The sequence below is a fragment of the Nansenia antarctica genome (assembly GCF_963989245.1).
Source record: "Nansenia antarctica genome assembly, chromosome: 3".
NCBI classification, from domain to species: domain Eukaryota; kingdom Metazoa; phylum Chordata; class Actinopteri; order Argentiniformes; family Microstomatidae; genus Nansenia; species Nansenia antarctica.
In genome coordinates, this window is record NC_137688.1 from 24,883,939 (window position 1) to 24,906,037 (window position 22,099).

Here is a 22,099-nt window from a genome sequence, read left to right on the forward strand (position 1 = left end):
CGTGCACTGACTGAGGAGTTAGAGTATATGTGTGTGTGTGTGTGTGTGTGTGTGTGTGGGTGTGCATGTCTGGACGTAGGAAGGTCTTTCCCCGTGGTCAGGACACTACATCACCCTGACAAGAGGAGAGGGGGATTCTAGGAGGAGGGGCAGAAGAAAGGATGAGGCGGAGGAGGGGGGGCATTACATTTCTGTGACTGTGAGCATGATGAAGTGATGACTGGAGGAGAAACAGGTACATGTGTTTCCTGACGGGGATGTGGGGGGCTTAGAGATGAATCCATGGATGTCTGACTAGAGTAAAGGAAAGGTAGAACTCCTGTCTGATGGATCTGTCTCTCTGGAGGACAGAGGAAGCAGAGTGCAATAGTAGTCACTTATCTAGTCCCTTCACATCAGTACTGTAAACGGAACAATTTTAGATTGGGACAGGAGCAATGGTCTTTTTTATTATCAGGACTGGTGTTTTACCATACTGGTGTTTTACCATACTGGGCCTTTCATATTAAAGTCATGAGACTGTTCATATTTTGGCATTATTATTATTACTTGTTTGCCATCACTCTTATGTACTTATGTTATTTTTCTGTATGTTATTTTTGTGTTAATAACACTCTTGGCGATCATTAGGTGGAGGCAGCACATAAGCCTTTTGGGTTTTCTTGCCTCCTCCTGCACTGTTTATTTATTGTGTTCTCTGTCAACTGTGTACCTTTGAAATGTGTGCAGAATAAAATAAAAATAAACATAAACATAAACCGTGCTGGACACCAGCAAAGAGTGCAACCAGCAGTAAATGTTAGCGGGAATTATTTGAAGTGCACCCAGCACAGAGCCAACTAAAACTATGACTAGGTAAATAAATAAATACGCCTGCCACCTTATGTACAAGATAGAAAAGCTCTCTCTCTCTCTGTCTGACCAACAGACCTAGGGGGTGGAGAGGCCAGCTTTAAAAGACAAACTTAAAGAGGCACGGACACACGAGAAACTGAGATCAACCTTTTAATCTATCTGTAACATCGACACAAAGCTACAGAGATACATTCATATTTAAGTGTCATAAACAATGGAAAGAATTCAGTGCTCCACTGAGGTCATACAAATAGTCCCTCCACTAAGGGTCCAGAGATCCAGAGTGTATTTGATGGGGTCCTGTCTGCAGCAGTAAGCAGACTGTAACTATACCGAACGCACATATGGGAGAAAAGAAAACCACTTCACAATGTATTCTCTTCTTGTCAACTTTAATGACCTTGAGGCATTAGCTGAGTGTTAAAAATAATAAGAGAGATTTTTTTAGTGTCACTTTAGCCTCTGTTTGTATCTGCTGGTGACCAGGGATACAATCATCTTAATGATGACTCAGCTCAATCCAAGTTTCACAGTCAATTACGTACTATATATAAAGATGTAGTGAAGTGGTTGAAGGTCACACACACACGCACACATGCACGCACGCACATGCACAAACACCTCTGAATAAATTTAGCCTTGTCTTAGGTTATGCCAAAAAATGGATTATTAAGAAATCTGTCTCAAACAGCTTTTTGTTTACTGATCTATAAACCTATGTACATCGAATGCACAATACTAATGATGTGTGCCCAAAGAAAGCATACTTTCAAATGGTTATATAAAATCAAATATATTAAATCTGATTAAATCTAGGAAAAAATGCACAAGACAAAAAGAAAAATCTGCATATTGGAATAAAAAATAGAGCTTCTCTCATGAAAATTAGTATCATGAGTATTACAGCTTTAAAACACTTGTGTGTGTAAGGAAAGAGAGGGAGAGGAAAATAAAGCAAAGGAGGAGACAGAGGAAGAGAGAGAACACACTCACAGTGGATAACCATACATGGAGCGGAAACAAACTCAGGTTAGGTTGAGTCATACACTGACACACGTTCAAATGTTCACGCAAACGTTCATATTAAGAAAACACTGCGACGACACACACACACACACACACACACACACACACACACACACACACACACACACACACACACACACACTATTTGTACAAACTGACATACCCACAATCCCTTCACTACACATACTGAAAGCTGACATGAACACATACACAAACACATTCAAGAGTTTATAATAAGGCTAGGCACCAAAAAAAAATAAGAAATTCAAGTTTTCAGGGTTTTTTTCTTTTACAACAGGCTGACCCTGACCTAACCCACAGATGATAAATCACCACAACCTTAGCGAGGAGGAGGTGATTAAAAAACACTATAAACAACTAGGCAACATTCTTCGCTTAAAGCACACAGAGGCAATCTGTAGATCTGTGACGTGGGAACTGAGAGATCCATGAAAGATACAGAGTGTTTATAAAGGACACCAGCGGCTGTGACGGCAGTGTCCCTCTCTGGGTGACGAGGCCACCAGGGGCGGCTTGTGGAGGTCACGACTAGCTGGGCTCCTCGTAATGAACTGTATGGATCACAATGAGCCTGGCCTCCCATTTCTACCTCCTCCAGCCTCCCCTGGGTGCTACAGTACCATCCGTCAGGGCAGTGGAGATCTCTTCTGACTAGCCCAGTCAACCTGCATGCAGAAACAGATAAAGAAAACCAATTCATTCATATTTCAATTGACATAAACGTCGCACGGCAAATCTTTTCTACAGCCACACAACGCTGCTGTCATGACCACTCAGGAAGCTGTCTGACAGGTGACAGGTGTGCATGTTAGGGGTGAGGATAGGCCTTACCTGTGTGTATGTACCTGTTTTAATCAGGCTCTTCCTGCCCTAGCCCCGCCCCTCTCTGGGCGGTTCCCTGCTGAGGGAGGGGCACGGCGGCCGTACCCAGGAGACCCCTCCTGATGATGTACGGGCAGGCTTCCACACTGGGGATGTCGGCGAAGCCTGGAGAGAAGGACGGAAGGACGAGGAGTCAACATTTAGAGCCGCTCATCTAAAGCAGCGGTGTGTGAATGTTTCCTCCAGGGCTGGTGGGCTGGTGAGAGGAATAGACTGTTTGTGGGTTTATTTAAAAAAATAAATGTAATCGAATCCCATATTTGTGATTGGGTGTCAGTAGTGTCTATTGAACAGACAGTGTCAGTAGTGTCTATTGAACAGACAGTGTCAGAGTAGTGTCTATTGAACAGATGGTGTCAGTAGTGTCTATTGAACAGACGGTGTCAGTAGTGTCTATTGAACAGATGAGTCAGTAGTGTGTCTATTGAACAGACGGTTCTCAGTGTACTGGCTGTGAGGAGCCTTCATGGTCAGTGGCGTCATTGTTTAGTCGGCGAGATGATTTCTGTTTCTCGTTCATGTGTGGCGGGGCCTGTCGTGACGGAGAAACTCCACCGCCGCCTCAAACTAAAATAAACGTTTCCGAAATCAATAGCAGGGCCAGAGTAGTAGCAGTAGTGGATGAGGCGGTCATAACACAAATAAGTGCTTGTGAGATCACCGTGGTAACCTAGACAACCAACCAACAGACAGGTTCTCTTTCCCTCACCTTTCATGACCACCTCAGGCAGGCCGTAGGGCTCGTACACCGTGTCGTCGTACGCGGCCGACATCTGGCTGCGGTTGCGGCGGATGCGCTCCGCCAGGCGGACCGGGTCGGCCGGGATGGGGAAGGAACCGGAGAACAGCAGCCGCTCTCCCTGGGGCAGCGTGACAGGGGGAGACAGGGGAGGAGACTCCACCAGTTCGTCTTCCGTCTCCTCCTCCTCCTCCTCTTCTTCTTCTTCTACCTCCTCCTCGGTCTGTGTGCACGTGTGTCTCAGTTCTGGTGCCGTGGCCGGGGGGGCGGGGCATCCCTCGCCCTCCTCTGTCTGGGTGCCGGCGCTCCTCACCTCTGCGCGGTCGACCGTGCCTTCGTCTGCCCTTCTCACCTCTGACCTCTCACCCTCGCCCTCCACTATCCTTACTTCAGCTTGCCTCTCTGAAAGCGAGTTGGCACTTGACTGACGGCCGGGTTTTGCACGGACCGAAGAGGCTGGGTCCTCTGGATGACGGCTGTGAGGTTTGAGTCCAGCTGGCGGCGCCTCTGTGGATTCAGCCTCCGCACCTACGATATCTAGATGGCTTTTCTGGACGAGAGCTTTGGTCTTGGTCTTGGTCTTATTCGTTGCTCTTGGAGCGTTAGGTTTGGTCTTGTCCTCAGGACCATCTTTGTCAGCGTGCTCTGTTGCTTTCGTCTGGAGTCCTGAGTTTAAGTGAACATATTTGGTGACGTCTGCATCATCATCATCATCATCATCTTCTTCATCTTCATTGGTTGAGTGTACCTCACCAGAGGTATCTTGGGTTGGTTCTGTCTGTCTCTCCATCTCTTGGTGAAGTGTGGCTTTGGTCCTGGGGGGTTGAAGGCTGCCCTCCACATTCTTTTCTTGTACATGCACCTAAACAAGTAGAAACAATTTGTATGCAGACACAAAGGTAAACAAGTCTACAGTAAACATATTGATGAATGATGTAGCGCCTCTCCTCCTTGTGTGAATTGGTGACAGTCGATCAGTGTAATTTCTGAATTTCTCTTGTTTACTATTCGGTTGTTAAGTCTGACGTCAAACGTTACGTTTAGCAATTTGCGGGTGCAAACCAGAAATTCCCCGCACCAGAGTACCAGTGTACTAAAGCCGTGGAATGATAGTTTAATCGTTTTTTAGACTCAGATCTATTCATACAACAAGGGACACAGCACTTTCCAGTTTTTCCCATATTTGTCAGCGTCTTTGAGCCTCGGAAAAGCGCTATATAAATATAATGAATTATTATTATTACTGAGGCATTTCGAAGAGGGTGCCTCAGCCAACTTTGGACCCGGAAACACGTCACGATTTAACAACCGAATAGCACCCCCCCCACCCCCCACCCCCCTTGGGACAGTCAGTCCCAGTTGTCTTGTAAATGCCAGATCTCTGACGCATCATTAACCCAAGTTGTCAAAACTGCCCCAATGGTGTCTGAGATATAGTGGGTGACGTACCAACATACGCAGACAGATCCACAGTCCCTCCCTGATTTCACCGTGGGGGACAGCTACTGATACTTAATCGGTATTTTACTTACAAAAGAGGTCAAGTATGAACTGTGTTACTCACCACGCTGACCACAGGAGTCTCCTGTATGCATCCCTGAGGTCCTGAGGTCTTTTTGGGTGAGTGTCGGGGACTCTTTGGTTCAGGAGAGTTGCAGTACTGCAGTCTGGAACAAGAAAAGAGACAGATACGAATGAAAAGAGACAGATATGAACGAGCATTCCAGCTGCCGCTGGGTTATAGACATGTCACTTTCCAGATGAAATGTTAAACATACTAAGAGACTGCACAGAAGGTTTTTACTATCATCAGTCATCACAGCACTTGATAGCTCCTATGAGTTTTACTCCATAATAAAAAGACAAATCTATGACATTGTGTGTGTGTGTGTGTGTGTGCGTGTGTGTGGGTGTGTGTGTGTGTGTGTTACCTTGAGGCCAGAGTCCTCCCGTAGAGCCTGTTGGAGGAGCAGGAGAGGAGCAGCTCATCCTCTCTGATCACAGTCACAGTTTTGTGGCCTGGGTGGGGGGGGTCAGCGGGGTCCTCTAAGCCCAGAGAGGAGGTCTGGGTCTGGGCTGTTAACCTCCACAGCACCAGCTCCTCCGCCTGCCTCTGGTTCTCCTCAGAGAGACACAGCAGCTCATCCTGCAGCGCCACCACCTGGCCAGGAGGAGAAGAGGAAGAGTGAAAAAACAGAAGATGACAAAAATGCATTTGGTCAAGTAAGTGCTGTTCTTGTGCATGTCTGTAGTCAAGGTTTATGGGTATCTGTAACTATATTCCTGATACATTGCATTGCGAAGGATTGCAATATAACTTGACAAGCACACGCGGACTATAACGTTCTAAATTCTCATTACATTTCTCTCTAACTGTATGAGGTACCAGTGACTTACTTCTATTCTGTAATTCTAGCATAGTGAAACCCACCTGTTTCTCCAAACAGGTGATTTGAGGTCGGGTGACTGTGTTGGAATCTGACAGAGTCTCCTGTCCAGCCCCTGTCTCCCTCTTTCTCTTCTTGTCTTTCTCTGCCTCTCCTCCTCCCCCGCTCCCCTCATCTTTGGGTTTCTCTCCATCCTGTCCCGAGTTGACGAGGTCACTGACCTCAACGGCAGCAGAGAGTAATGACGTCTCCTCCTCTCTAGAGCAGGAGGTTAGTTCCTTTGCCAGACGCTGGTTCCGGTCGGGTGAGTGGACAGGATCTTCACAGGAGGCTGCTAGCGTCTCACTGACAGAGCTTGTTTCTTTCCCTGAGGCCGCCACAGCTTTAAGTCTCTGTTTCAGCTGACGGTTCTCCTGTTTAAGTGACTTCAGTTCGTCAGCAAAGTTCTCTCTTGCGCCATCTTGTCTCGGCCTACCGTCTCGGTCTTCTAGCCTGTCGCAGAGCACGGTCATCTTCTCCAGTTCCACGGCCAGACGGTCGTTCTCCGTCTTGGCTAGACACAGTAACTCTTCGGTAGCTCTGCTTAAGTCGAGGGAGTCCTTTGTGCAGTTTAAGCTCGGGCTGTCTTTCAGCTTAAGGCTATCTGGGAGTTCCCTTAGACCAGTGGAAACCGTCTTAGTTAAACGTTCTGATTGGAGTTCCTCTGCGGTCCCGACGTTACCGTCACGGCCGCCTAGCAGAGCAGATGTTTCGGATTCCACCAATCGCTGTGCGTTATCAAGTTCGTCAGGGACGACGGCCAGACTAGTAGTAGAACTATCCGGTGTCTGATTGAGAAGATCAGGTTTGGATGTGAACATCTCACCTTCTTCCCGTATGTCACGTGATCGTGTGACAGGGCATTCCTGTGGAGCGGTCGGTTGACTCTGCTCGTCACACGGTGCCAACGAGGCCTGGGGAGGGTTCAGTGATTCGGTCATCACCGTTATTTCTCTACTCCCTCCCGTCACGGAGGCGGTTTCACCGTCAGTGCTGTGGGTAGTCTGACGTGTGTGTGTCTGAGCGTCAGCCAGTCCTGAGCACACAGGGGCCTGCCTCTTCTCCTCCTGTCTCGCTCCCTCCCCACTCCCCTCTCTTTCCTCCTCTTCTTCTTGCCTCTTTATCTCCTCCTCCCGTCTCTCGCTCTGCCCACTCTCCTCCGCCTCCCCCTGTCTCTCTCTCTCTGCTCCTCGGAGTGAGGCCAGTTCCTCTCTGCAGTACCACAATTCCCGTCCCTGACTGAGGAGGGCGCTCTCCCTGTCCTGCAGCTCTGCCAGCAGGTCCTGGATGTGGCGGCTCTGGTGGTCGAAGGCCAGAGTCAGCTGCTGGGTCTGCCTGGTCACCTGGCTCTGCAGGGCCTCCAGCTTGGCCTGGCACTGCCTGGCGAGCCCAGCCTCCCTGGCGCTCTCCCCCCGCAGACGCTCCACCTCTTGGGCGAGGTCCGAGGTGGCAGACACCCCCGTCTGGGTGTCCGCAGTGGTTTCTACCAGACCTGAATCACCTGACACCCCCTTCTGGACCCCCAAAATGGTTTCCTCCTCACTTTTGCACCTCGAGAGTTCTGTAGGTGTCATTGCGTCCTGAAAGAGATCTACTGCTGCTGCTGCTGTTTCCATGGAAACCGCTGTGTTCTGTAAGTTGGTTGACTCACAGAGTAGGCGGTGCTGGTCGTCCAGCGATGGTAGAAGCTGGCCGTCCGTGGCAGTGTTATGGTTTGAGTTGGAGTTGATGTCGTGTTGGAGCGTGAGATAAGTCAGCGGGGCGTTGTTTTCGACCATCAAGGTCTTCCCTTCTAGCCTTCCGCGATTCTTCAGCTCCTCCAACTCCGCCTCCAGCTCTGAGAGCTTCATAGTCAGGTCCCTACTTCCTTCCAACCCTTTGTTTATCAATGTGTTCCTCTCCTCCTCCTCCTCTTTTTCCCTCTCCCTCTCCTCCCGTTCCAGCGAGAGCTGCACCTTCACCTCCGCTAGCTGCTTCTTCAGCTGGATGTTCACCACCATGCTCTCGCTCTCCCTCTCTTCTTGCTCCCTCTCTTCCCCCTCCTCCTTCTCCATCTCCCCCCTTTCCCTCTCTTCCCTTTCTCTGCTGGCCTCTCTCTCCAGGGCAGCCAGGGCCTCCGTCAATCTCCTCGTCTCTGCCCTCTCCTCCTCCAGCTCTCTCTTCCTCTCCTTCTCCTCCTCCTCCCTTTCTCTGGAGCGCTCCACCTGGCTGGTGTGTTTGCGGCTGAGCTGTTTGAGGCGGGTCCTGGCCTCCGCCTCCGCCCTGCGCTGGCTCTCCAGGTCGTCCAGACGCGTCTGCAGCTCTTCTCTCACGTCGCGCAGCTCTGAACGCAGCTCACCGTTCTCACGCTGCAGGTCCTTGGTGGCAGTGGCAGCAGCAGCAGCTCCCTCGGGGCAGGGTTGGCCCGGCAGTTTGGGGCGGGCCGTCTGGATCCGGCTCTCAGAGTGTGTTTCTGTGTTGGTCGTGTGGGAAGCGGCAGGGTTGGACTGAGCTGGTTGTTTTACGCTCTGTGTGTTCAGTGTGATCTTGTCGGTGGCGGACGCCCCCCTTTCAGAGATCCCCTCCGTCGCCTCCGTGTCGGAGGACAGGAACGGAGTGACGTGCTCCGAGTCGATGCCCTCTCCAGGTTCTCTGTCTGTAGGGTACTTGGCTCTCTGCCCCGCGCTGCCTCTTTCCTCCCCCTCTTCCTCCCTTCCTCGCTCGCCCCTGGCGGACCTCTTGGCCTGGGGGGTGGGTGTGTTGGGGGGAGGAGGAGATCGGCCGTGGCGTCGGGGTGAGACAGGGGCGAAGGTCTGTCCAGGAGTCATCGGGCCAACGGGGGCGGTCTTCTGGTCTGAGAGAGGGGCACGGGGAAGGGAACGAGACGATTACAGAAGAACAAATTGAACTAATTGACATTATTGAACTAATCGATTAATACATGAAAATGTTGACAGAGAGTTTTATCATTCAGATTCTCAACCACATATACAGCTCTGGAAAAAATCCAAATATTTATTAAATCAGCATCTCTACATGTATGGCAGCCAGTGTCTGTTCAATTCCAACACAGGCACACCTCATTCTTAGTGAGGTACTGATAAGGTGATCACCTGATCTTATTTACTTTTAAGGAAAAGTATAAAAACCACTGCTGTGGTCATCACTATCCTCTTGCAATAGGACCAGCTGGTCGACAAAAACAGCGCTAGCAGAACCTCAAAAGCAATTGGAATCAGAAAATAACTATTGACCATGAGGGTTAGACCAAAAGAGTTGACAAGAAAAGCTTTGAGGGAGGATAAGAAGGGTTCAGTTCAGGCTTCACTGGCAGAGGGACACAGAGAGCGGCAGGTTGGCTTCACTGGCAGAGGGACACAGAGAGCGGCAGGTCGCTTCCATCCTTCCAAGACGGCGGTTCATAAGAACAAGGTCAGGCAGCAGACGTTGGGGACAACAAAGCTCCAGACCGGCAGAGGGAGAGAACGACTCTCCACTGACCAGGATGACCGCCAACTCATTCGAATGTCACTCAACAACCATGGGATGACGTCAAGTTGTAACCTATGAAAATGGCATCAAATGGCAGCTGGGGTGAAGTGCATGGTGAGGGCGGTTTGAAACAGGCTCCTTGGGGCAGGGCTGAAGTCGTGCAAAGCAAGAAAAAAGCCCTTCATCTATGAGAAGCAAAGAAGAGCCAGGCTGAGGTTTGCAAAAGACCATAAGGATTGGAGTATGGTCATCTTCTCTGATGAGGCCAATTTCCAGCTTTGCCCGACACCTGGTAGTCTAATGAATGATGTTAGACTGGGACATGGAGAGGCCGACAAGCCACAGTGTCTCGCATCCACTGTGAAATTTGGTAGAAGGTCGGTGATAATCTGGGGGTGCTTCAGCAAGGCTGGAATGGGGTTGTGAAGGACGCATGAATCAAGCCACGTACAAGGTTGTCCTGGAAGAAAAATAGCTTCCTTCTGCTCTGACAATGTTCCCCAACTATGAGGATTGTTTTTTCCAACAGGACAACGCTCCTGCCACACAGCCAGGTCAACCAAGGTGTGGATGGAGGACCACCAGATCAAGACCCGGTCATGCCCAGGCCAATCTCCGGACCAGAACCCCATTGAAAACCTCTGGAATGTGATCAAGATGGATGGTTACAAGCCATCAAACAAAGCCGAGCAGCTTGACTTTTTGCACCAGGAGTGGCATAAAGTCACCCAACAGCAATGTGAAAGACTGGTGGAGAGCACGCCAACACACATGAAAGCTGTGATTGAAAGTCAGGGTTATTCCACCAAATATTGATTTCTGAACTCTTCCTAAGATAACACATTAGTATTGTGTTGTTTAAAAATGAATATGAACCTGTATTCTTTGCATTATTCGAGGTCTGAAAACACTGCATATTTTTTGTTATTTTGACCAGTTGTCATTTTCTGCAAATAAAGGCTCTAAATGACAGAAATAAATATTTTTATTTGGAATTTGGTATAAATGTTGTCAGTTGTTTATAGAATAAAACAAAAATGTTAATTTTACTCAAACACATAGGCCCTACCTATAAAAAAGTAAAACCAGAGAAACAGATAATTTTGCAGTGGTCTCTTAATTTTTCCCAGAGTTGTATTGGCGCGTGTGAGTGAGAATGTAGTGTCAGTGAGTGGCCAGCAGGGGGAGTAGTAGGATTAGTATCACAAGGGAATATCACAAGGGAACTTGTACAGCAGAGTGAGTAGTTCTTGTGTTAGACGTCATTAACTTCTTAAAGAGTGAAGGCTTTCAGTCTTTGGGGGGATTTAAAGATCAGCTCATATTTCTGTTTTCTTGAAAAAAACAAGAGCTCACGTTTCCCCCCTCCCCCCTCCCCCTCCCCCTCCCCCTCACCCTGCAGTTCTTTGAAGAGCCTGAGAGCCTCAGCCAAGTCTTGGGTCAGTCTCTTCACCTCCTCCTCCAGGCCTTTCTCTCTCCTCCTGCTCTGCTCCAGGGTCACACCCAGGCCCTCGCTCTCACGCAGCACCTCCTACAGGACAGCAGGAACCAAGCATGTAAACAACAGCTGGGTAAACATAAACTACTAATAAACATCCTATTCATGATACATGTATATATGTATAACAGTTAATACAATCCTAGCTGGAACAGTAACATATGGACTTTGAGTTATGGTTAAATTATTCAGTGAGGTCAGCTGTGTGTGCCCTGCTAAGTAAATGAATAATTGATTGACACGTCTAGACTGTGGACTTCAGAACTGATTTCAGTGTTTGCTGTTTATATGACCAGTGTGTGTGTATTGTTATATGACGTACGTGTGTGTGTGTGTGTGTGTACCGTGAGTTTTATTTGGGTTTGTGACTCTCGCTTCTGGCTCTCCTTCAGTTCTGCCTCCGTCCATTTGAGCTTCTCTTTCAGAGCCTCCACCTCCCTCTCTGACGCCTGCTTCTGGAGAGACACCTGGGAGAGGAGGGGGGGCGGGTGAAGTAACTCTGACGGACGTAAGCCAAGGGAGACTAATAAAAACAAGGTGGAGTGGGGGGGTTATGAAAAGAAGAAGCGATAAGAGAGTCTAAATCCGGAGGAATGGACAGAAGCCAGGGGGAGGACCAAAGGAAACGATCAAAGAAGAAAGGAAGAGAGGATGAGGAGTGGAGCAGGAGGGTGGGGGGAAGAGAGGATGAGGAGAAGGGAAGAGGATGAGGGGTGGAGCAGGAGGGTGGGGGGAAGAGAGGATGAGGGGTGGAGCAGGAGGGTGGAGGGAAGAGAGGATGAAGGGTGGAGCAGAAGGGTGGGGGGAAGAGAGGATGAGGAGAAGGGAAGAGAGGATGAGGGGTGGAGCAGGAGGGTGGAGGGAAGAGAGGATGAGGGGTGGAGCAGTAGGGTGGAGGGAAGAGAGGATGAGGAGAAGGGAAGAGAGGATGAGGGGTGGAGCAGGAGGGTGGGGGGAAGAGAGGATGAGGAGAAGGGAAGAGAGGATGAGGGGTGGAGCAGGAGGGTGGAGGGAAGAGAGGATGAGGAGAAGGGAAGAGAGGATGAGGGGTGGAGCAGGAGGGTGGGGGGAAGAGAGGATGAGGAGAAGGGAAGAGAGGATGAGGGGTGGAGCAGGAGGGTGGGGGGAAGAGAGGATTAGGGGTGGAGCAGGAGGGTGGGGGGAAGAGAGGATGAGGAGAAGGGAAGAGAGGATGAGGGGTGGAGCAGTAGGGTGGGGGGAAGAGAGGATGAGGAGAAGGGAAGAGAGGATGAGGGGTGGAGCAGTAGGGTGGGGGGAAGAGAGGATGAGGAGAAGGGAAGAGAGGATGAGGGGTGGAGCAGGAGGGTGGAGGGAAGAGAGGATGAGGAGAAGGGAAGAGAGGATGAGGGGTGGAGCAGTAGGGTGGGGGGAAGAGAGGATGAGGAGAAGGGAAGAGAGGATGAGGGGTGGAGCAGTAGGGTGGGGGGGAGAGGATGAGGGGTGGAGCAGTAGGGTGGGGGGGAAAGGATGAGCGGTGGAGCAGTAGGGTGGGGGGGGGAGAGGAGGAGGACGGAGGGATAGTAAAGAGGAGGAACAGGAGACTAGGGAGGAAAAGATGAGGCTATGTAGACATCTATATAACACACCTCTCCTAAATACACATCAGCCCTCATTCGTGCAGTATCAATATTGTACAAACAACAAACAACATGTAGTGTTACTCACATATAACAGAATCACAAACTTCTGCATACACTCCCATGCATACACTACAATGAAAATGTCCCTGCAAATTGCTGAATTGCTGAATTGATTAATCAATGTTGTGATAAATCAATGTGTAGAACGCCCTTGTTGCAGCATGTGCTGGTCTCTGAAGGCCCTGTGGCTCCCGCGTGCTCAACCAAGGTCGTTGAAAGGGACACTCATATTTGTTATCTTCACCATACCAGTGTCTACATAAATGTGAAAATGCACATTCTCTACTTTCTGTAAACAAAGGAAATGACCCGCCCTATGACGTAATTGGGGGTAAAGCTGTGGTCCTCTGTGGCTCAGTTGGTAGAGCATTGCGTTCGATTCCAGCTGGGACCCGTACTGAAAAATGTCTAGTGGCAGGACTGTGTTTGACTCAGTTTGACTGGTGAGTTGATTGACCACAAGCACGTGTGAGCTTGTGAGAGTGGATTAAAAAGGCGTTAAGTCCTATACTGTAATGTCAGTAATGTCTTACTTGAGGCAGCTAAACCATCAGTGACTCCATTGTGTTCAGTGTGTTATGGGAAACGGGAATGCCTCAAGGCTAATCAGACTTTGATAAGATAGCATTGGCAAAACCTTCTAGAAGGGTTTGTGTTGTGGTTTGAATTCATTGTTCAACATTCATAGTTAGCTAGATGAATGAAAGTCTATGGGAAGCGATAGGGAGGGGAAATATACCGTAGCAAGCTACCGAAAACAAATCTTTATTTTGTATTAACAAGAACTTTTTTGCAGTGCATGCCAGAAACATCACACTACTCCTTCATGCACTTTCCCTCCCACCCTCCCTCCATCCATCCCGCATCCAACTCCACCCCCTTCCCTCCATCTCCCAGCCCCAACACATCCCCCATGCCCCCACGCCTGCTTAGATGAGAATTTAAATCAAATCAAAAAATATTCTCAGATTACTCAAGTAGTTATGGGATCTGAACACAGAAGTGGATGCGGGTAGAGGGAGAAATCAGCAGACAGGCTCGTAGTAATTCCATTCCATGCATTACAATGAGCCCGTCCTTCGATTTCTACCTCCACCAGCATCCACTGGAACACAGTCACGCGATTATTACCTTCACAGCTCAACAACTCTCCACTGTCAGAAACCAAGAGGGGGTAGAAGAAAGGGAAGAAAGCGAGAGAGTGAGACAGATAGCAAGAACGTAACAAGGGTGAGAGAGAGAGAGAGAGGGAGGGAGAAGTGACATTAGTACATTGACCTTGCGACCACATAGCAGAACTCCCTTGTGAGACAGAAAGGGGGGAAAGAGAGGGAGGAAAGAAGAGAGGGAAAAGAAGAGGCGGTGGAAAGACAGGAAATACCAAGAAGTATCCAAACACAATCTGAAAGTCATAGATATGGAATCGGTTTCATAAAAATAATATAATGAATAATATTCTAATTTGACAGACAGGTGTCTGGTGTGTGTACCTTCTCACACTGGGCCTGTAGTGCGTTGTGTAGTGTCCTAGCTTGCTGTATCTCTTGGTTGAGTTTATTGACCTCCAGCTGCTGCTGTTTCTCCAGAGCCTGCCTCTCTTTCTGCAGCTCCAGCAGGTCCTGGGAAACACACAGAACAGGCCTGAGCAGACAGACACAACTCAGGATTCATCATCAACGCTTCAATGACTGTGTTGCACTGCAGGGTTATTGCAATATCCTGCGCAGTGTTACATAAACCATAAAACAGGTCTTTCTCCCGGGTCCTGATCATATATCTCTCTCTATCTCACACAGACACACGCACACACCCTCAGACCCCCCCCCCCCCCCCCCTCCCCTCCCCTGCCTCCCTCCCTCCCTCCCTCCCTCTCACTCTCTGGTGTTGTTTCTCCAGGTCTTTGGTGCGTTGCTGGGCGTGGAGGCGGCTGGTCTCTGTGTTTTGTCTCTGGCACTTCAGCTCCTCCTGCAGCTGCTTCAGCCTCAGCTCCGCTGCTGATGCCTGGACACACACACACACACACACACACACACACACACAATACTGACCATTGTTTCTGTGTGGCCCATCTGTGAAGTGTGTGTGTGTGTGTGTGTGTGTGTGTGTGTAGCAGTCACTCTCCATCCAGTTGTGTGCGCATGCTCATGTATGTGTGTGTACATACACCGGGGATTGGTGTGTGTGTGTGTGTGTGTGTGTGTGTGTGTACATACACCGGGGATTGATGCGTGTGTGTCGTACCCGGTCGCTCTCCTGTGAGATGCGTGTGTGTGTGTGTCGTACCCGGTTGCTCTCCTGTGAGATGCGTGTGTGTGTGTGTGTGTGTGTGTGTGTGTGTGTGTGTGTGTGTGTGTGTGTGCGTGTCGTACCCGGTCGCTCTCCTGTGAGATGCGTGTGTGTGTGTGTGTCGTACCCGGTCGCCCTCCTGTGAGATGCGTGTGTGTGTGCCGGCCAGCTCGTCCCGGGCCTTCTGCAGGCTGTGCTCCCGGGCGCCCAGGTCTTTCCTGGCGCTGGCCAGCTGATCCAGGGTCTGCCTAGACCTGTCTGCCTCCGCCTGCAGCTCCGCCTGCAGCACCCTCACACGCTGCTGCAGCTCTGCTGCACACCCTGGGACTGACACACACACACACACACACACACACACACACACACACAGCAGACAGACAGACACACACAGTGAGATGTGTTAAATAATACATAAAGAGAGGAGAGAAGGGGGAGCAAGAGAAGACTTATTGACAGTGGAAAAAAAAACTGCTTGGAGCAAAGAAGCTAATGCTGTAGTAAAGGAGAGAGAGTAGAAGAAAGAGGGAGTAGAAGAGAGAGAGAGAGAGCATAATATATAATATTATGGGCAGACCTAGACACATGATAATACTAATATGATGAGAATACAAACAGGGAAGGGGATTTAACAGACAGTAGTCAGTTGTCAGAAAGACTAGTAGACCTGATTAACACCTAGTGGCAACTATTGATGATTCTGAAAGTAGGACAATGACTCCCACAGACTACAGACACTATGAAGCCCGTTCACATTCACATTGACTAAGAGACAAACTATTCTGGGCTTATCAGTTCTATTCTTCTGTTGCCTTTTACTCTAGTTTCCAGTTTCACAATGCCAATGGATTTCAAGCAAGTCGGACACATTTCGCTGCATATTCAGACAGTCAGTCTGCTTTTCTCTGTTGAAGAGGGTCGAGGCCGTGCTGACAGTCTGACTGTCTCTGCAGAGCCAGGATGACACAATGCAGATTACAGCAGCCAGTAACACAATGGAGGGCATTCAGGCACACACACACACACACACACACACACACACCTAAAGCAAACATTGTGTTCACACTCCCTATCTGTCCCCTCCCTCTGTGGCCTCCCCCTGTTACAGGAAACTCTGGTTTACACTTAACTGTGCTCTTCCTAGTAGGAGCCAGCAAACTGGTAAAATTGTATAACTGGTATAAATGTCCTTCGAATGGAAGTCAAATCTCTGAACAGACTGACGAAATTACAGTGTATATTGCATCAGCCAGAGTGTATTAAATGTAGCCAAACATAGACTATGAATGTAACACTGTATAAGGATGTGGCCTACACACACACACACACACACACACACTCACACTCACACTCACACTCACACTCACACACACACACTCACACTCACACACTCACACACTCACACACTCACACACTCACACACTCACACACTCACACACTCACACACTCACACACACACACACACACACACACACACACACTCACACTCACACTCACACACACACTCACACACACACTCACACACACACACACACACAGCTTGGTGGTGGAGTTTGATGTTTGACATGAGAACACACAAGTGACCAGTGGATCAGTGACAAACGCTGTGGTTAGGAACAACCCTAAACCAGAGTGAACCACACTCACTGTCTGTCTCTCTCTGGAGCTCCGCCTCCACCCCACAACCCCCTGTGTCCTGGCCTCGCCTGCTGACATCGCTGGCCAGGGGAGAGGGAGAGAGAGAGGGAGAGGGAGAGGGCGCGGGAGCCGGAGCTGGGCTTCCCCGGACAGCGGGCTTCGGGTCGTTCCGTTCCCATGGAAACACAGCCGAGGGAGCGGAGGAGTCCGATTGGTGGTATGGGCGACGGTGGGGCGTGCTCTTGGGCGGTTGCCGTGGGAACATGGGCGAGGTGGCTCCACTCCCAGGAGGCGCCGGGGAGCTCTCGGAGAACTGGAGCTGTTGCTAGACGGATGAAAAGAAGAAGAAGAGATGGAGGGATAAAGACAGATAAAGAGCTACAGGGCAGAGCACTAAATAGCACTTATAGAGAACATGGTGTTTTCACAAAATGGAAAATATAGGCATAAGGGATAGGATTGGCAAGTAACACTCACTCTGGCATGCAGTGTTCTGTTGTCTACCTCTCCTCTGAGTCCCTGCTTGTCCTCCTGCCTCCCTCCTACAAGGGCAAACACACAGACCACACTGAAGTTCAGTCACACACACACTAGTTAAAGAGGCTAAATCTAGGATTAGTACCTACATTTTTGGGAGTTTTAAATGAATGATAGCTACATTGATTATTCAAGAATGTAAGTTATAAATGACTCATGGGCTCGACTGTCTCACGCCACGTGAACATAGACTGCGCCGTGCAGTTGAACCCCAGCGGACTTCTGTTGGATTCAACGGGTCGCGTTGCGCACGACTGCGACTCGGCAGCTGCACAAGGCTGCACTGGGTTCCGGATTGCGCCCATGTAAGACATCCTACATGTGCGGTAAAATGCGGTACTGCAGCGGAAGTTTAAGAACTACTTGTGTGATATTATAAGCTACCTGTCAACACATTACAGCAGCACTGGTTAGCCTCAAACCTTATTTTGGACTTTCGTCCAACCCTAAACCAAACCACCCAGCGCGAGCTCCCTGTCACCACACCATGCTAGCAGGGGGAAAACAATAATTTTGTTGCACGTGGCGTTACTCCATCAGAACCCAAAATATAAGCTTGTTTTGCTCCATTGTTTCTTGTATAGACAGGCTTTTGGATAGACCCAAAAGTCTGTCTTTCTGTGTCCTGATGCTATTGTTGTACACCTGTTGTCTGTTACTTGTTCTTATTTTCACTTGTTTTAACCTGCTATGACTTTCTCTCTTTTATTATGTTTATTATGTTATTGTGTTCTCTATATGTAAAGCACTTTGTGACCCTTGGTGTGGGAAAGGTGCTATACAAATACATTTTACTTAAAATTTGTAAATTTTACTTCTACTAAAAATAATGGTTAAAACTATCATTTTGATTTCATGGATGGACAGTCCCCATCCAGGAATATGTGTTTGTTTTACAGTTTGGTTACATTTCTCCAGCCGACATCTCTCAGCTGTTAGGGAGACCGCTTTGTTTTCCTTTGAATGGCAGGTCCCCCTTTAAGAGAAAGGCCACTAATGCCATACACAGCCTGAGACCAGGACCAGAGGAGGAGAGGACTGAGAGTCTCAGGGGGGAAGCAAGGGAGAGAGAGAGAGAGAGAGAGAGAGAGAGAGAGAGAGAGAGAGAGAGAGAGAGAGAGAGAGAGATAGAGCTTAAGAGCTGTTCTGGAGGAAGTAGTGGGGATCCCAGTAGGAGAGCCCTGCGGAGGGAGGGGGCAGATGGAGAGTGCACAGTACCATTGTGGTCCCATGGTGAGCTCATACTCCAGCATGGGGTGGAAAACAACATGGAGTCTCCAGAGATATTGCTGTTTTGTAACTTTTCCAGCTCCGCCTCCAACCTGAGAGAGTGCAGGGGGGGGGGGTTAACCAAAAAGGCAACTACACAAAACCCTTACCTCTATAAAATGTTTTTATCAAGTTACCACCTCTCAGCAGTTCCTAATCTAAAACATTCTAGGCCATGTCACACATTCTCAGACCAACACACAGATAAGACCGCGCGCGCACACACTCTCTCTCTCTCTCTCTCTCACCTTTTGACCTCCTGCGTGAGGGTGTGTGTGAGGGTGCGGGCTGAGTCCAGCTGGCCCTCCAGTGAACACACCTGGGCCTGCTTAACCTGGAGGTCATGGGAGAGGCGCTCCTGTGCACATGCACCAGCCTGCACCTCCTCACGGGCCCCCTGCAGCTCCCGCTGCACCCCCTGCAGCTCCCCGCGCACCTCCTCATACTGGGGAGGAGAGGGGAGGGGAGGAGGGGAGAGGAGAGAGAGAGAGGAGGAGGGGAGGGAGAGAGGGGAGGAGGGGAGAGGCGAGAGAGAGGGGAAGAGGGGAGAGAGAGAGGAGAGAGAGGAGGAGGGGAGAGAGAGAGGGGAGGAGGGGAGAGAGAGAGGGGAGGAGGGGAGAGAGAGAGGGGAGGAGGGGAGAGGAGAGGAAAGGAGAGGAGAGGTGAGGAGAGGAGGGGAGAGAGAGAGAGAGAGAGAGAGAGAGAGAGGAGGAGAGGAGAGGCGGGGAGGGGAGAGGGAGGGGAGAGGGAGCGGAGGGGGGGCAGGGAGATGAGAGGGGCAGAGAAGAGATCTTAGGTATCGGCAAAACCACACCAGGACCAGCCGTTATTTACACGCAGCTGGCTAGAGAAGAGACATATGTAGTGGTTTTATATCATGTTATACTGAGAAATGTAAGTCTCTCTACAGTAGTGGTGAATCTAGCACTCAAGGAAGGCCCATTTCCTTCCTGTAAGCCTAAGGGATGGTCCAAGATCTGTGGTGCAGTGAATAATTCTGACTATGGACAGGGCCCATAACTTGTGTAATCACAGATTTGTATAATATGATTGGTTCCCAAGAATAGTGACCTCATGACCAAGGACAGTTCTATAAATATGAGTCGCACCCATCGTTGGCTGCTGCTTCTTGCTTTTGGGCTATTGCTTCTTGCTCATTGGTCTGCTCATTTCTCTCTGCGGTCATGTAACTTGGCTTAATAAAAGGCCTCTTTGGAGACAATTGATCTAAGCTCTTTGGGCTTTGTAAGTTCTACTAAATCTATTAAGAATAAATTATCCACGACACATACATTAGCAGAACAAAGCAAGTGAGGAGAAAAGGCTTCAGTTCTCTGCCTCGGTGGTGTGAGGGATGGAGGAGTACCTTGGCAGTCTGTTTGTCAAGTGTAGTCTGGGTGCTGTCCAGCTGCAGCTGTTTCTGCTGCCTCTCTCTGTTCAGCCTCTCCTGCTGCACCTGCAGCTGTTTGACCCTCTGCAGGGCCCGGCCCGACAGCCCCACCGTCCAGTCCTCCTCAGCCCAGCTCATCCCCCTCCGAACCTGGGCTAAGCTCTCAGAAACCGCTGGGTCCACACACGAGGGAGAACCAGCCCTGTAGACAGAGGCACCAGAATCTGAGACTGATACAGTAAAGGAAGGCAGTCGCTCAATAATAGTGTGTGTGTGTGTGTGTGTGTGTGTGTGTGTGTGGCTTGAATGTGTGCATACATACGTGTGTGTGTGTGTGTGTGTGTGTGTGTGTGTGTGTGTGTTTGCGCATTCATGACAGTCTTAACATGCTGATCAGAAGTGTAGCTTCTAGCTTGTAGCTTCCAGCTACGGCCTCATTTCCTGAGGGGATCTCAGGAACAGCAGCACACTGTACTGTGTGACTCACTGTTTCTATGAGACAGCTTGCCAGTTTCCACAAGCACATGAACGCAACCAATAAACACACACAAACACACACACGGCTCTACCAGAGACAGTTTCACTGGTGGCACACCAGATTGAGCCCTTCTGTCTTATTTTCCTACATTTCTGTATTTGTATTCTGTGCATGTTTTTAGTTTTTTTTTAACTAAATGTTTATTCATCTTTATGGAAATTTCAGATTTAACAATTGTGCATGTTTTTTAAATTAACTACAGATTAAGATTTAGACTAAACTCTTTTAGCCAACTGAATGCTTTAGCCAGGATCCATGGTATCCAAATACACAAACACTGAGACACACAATGACAGTTTGAGCTGTAGGTGGTGGAATGAAGAAAATCCAGATTGGAGATCATGAATCCGTGATCTCAGCCAGCGCAAGTCTCTCCACGCAACAACATGCACCTTCCGCACCTGAGGCAAAGCACTGTTGAGAAAGTCAGTTTGGACATAGTGGTCTTTAAAGAGAGGAGTCTTCCATGTTGTCTACTGCTCCATGCTCGTGTCATTGTTAGTTTGTGACATGGATGAATGAAATGCCCCTTAAATAGAACATACTGGGCTGAACTGACAAGTCAGCCAGGACTATGGTACAATCCTTACTTACACAATGATGACATTCAGCTGAACTGTCTGCCACAATGGTATAGATAGGGTTGAGAATGGCATTGTAGGACTATTGTATTACAACCTCTTGTGTCTGTGTGACAGGAAGCACATTCTAGGCTAGTTCTCATGCTGCTTTTAAAAACCTGACATGACATCATGGTAGAAGCCCTAATGCAATCTAAGCCTCAAAGGACAAAACAATAATATTTATCTAGCGGTAGTTATATCTGCTCTTCACAACACTGGATTAAACAGTTGAAATGGTATAAATGAACACTCACACTGCCAGTGTCCCTTTATTGCCAGGCCATACATAATCATGAGCAAGGAAGGACAGGCAACATTGCCAACGTTTCCAGACTTAACAAACCACAGGACAGAAGCTTGAGGGGTCTCCTCGTCAACTAAGTGTCAAATGTCATGAATTCAAAAGTGGAGATGGATATTGGCTTTGGCACTTTGTTACACGAGTGTAAGCAGCACGCACATGCAACAGTTTTTTTTTGTCTATGTGCTTTGAATATTCAAATCACAGTAATCACAGTAGACGAGTCAGCTATCCTAGAAGGCTAGTTGTTACAAATTACTAGAAATCATCTGAATCCAATCATTTGAATCCAATCATCTGAATCCAATGATCATACTGGTGTCGGCAGCTTGTGACACTGCTGTCTACAGTAACGGTTAGCCAAGGCTAGCTGGTTATCATGACTTACCATTCACTGAATGTTCACTATTCCGATGTAAAAATGTTTCTGTTCAACAGACTGTTTGAACGACAACTTCAGATACACCGTTTTTTTAAAAAGTAAAGTAACAGGTGGTGTAATAAAAGCTTGTGATACGGTAGAATTCTTCACCCGCTGTTAAATAGTCGTTTCATTTCAATAACAAGATGAGAGCGCGCGACTCTCGTGCCGCCTGACAACCCAACAGCAGAGATGTCTGATGTGAGGCGGGGGTCAGTGACGTATGACCATGAGGGAGGGGGGGGGGGGCGTTTGGAAAGTCCTCTCGGTGATCTTTGACGACACCTAGCGGTGATGGCAGGTACAACAAGACACTTTGAACTCAGTTTGACCTGTTGGTTGTTCATCACCACTCACACTTCAATTTTACAAACTGCAGTTCATCTAGCCAGCCACAAATGATAGTGCACAGCAAGTAAAAGACAAAAATGCCTAAAAATCCCATTGGCCGAAACCCACCAAATAAAGATGATTATGGCTATGGCGGCAAGGCATTTGCAAACTTCTTGTTAGTAAGAGC

At 48.9% G+C, this 22,099-nt stretch overlaps 1 protein-coding gene across 1 annotated transcript; it reads right to left on the minus strand.

Moving 5' to 3' along the window:
* Window positions 1-1,144: 1,144 nt before the first annotated feature.
* LOC308153930 (uncharacterized protein) lies at window positions 1,145-19,834 on the minus strand (the record flags this gene model as incomplete). The annotated part of the gene is made up of 19 exons (XM_080527114.1): window positions 1,145-2,567; window positions 2,734-2,889; window positions 3,494-4,385; window positions 5,088-5,190; window positions 5,455-5,684; window positions 5,955-6,564; window positions 7,171-7,793; window positions 8,154-8,782; window positions 10,816-10,951; window positions 11,263-11,385; window positions 14,070-14,198; window positions 14,455-14,580; window positions 14,993-15,177; window positions 16,510-16,580; window positions 16,686-16,825; window positions 16,978-17,042; window positions 18,256-18,359; window positions 18,555-18,751; window positions 19,673-19,834. The coding sequence occupies 18 exons, from the start codon at window positions 19,832-19,834 to the stop codon at window positions 2,753-2,755; spliced, it is 4,662 nt and encodes a 1,553-aa protein (XP_080383240.1). The 3' UTR covers window positions 1,145-2,567; window positions 2,734-2,752.
* Window positions 19,835-22,099: the final 2,265 nt, after the last annotated feature.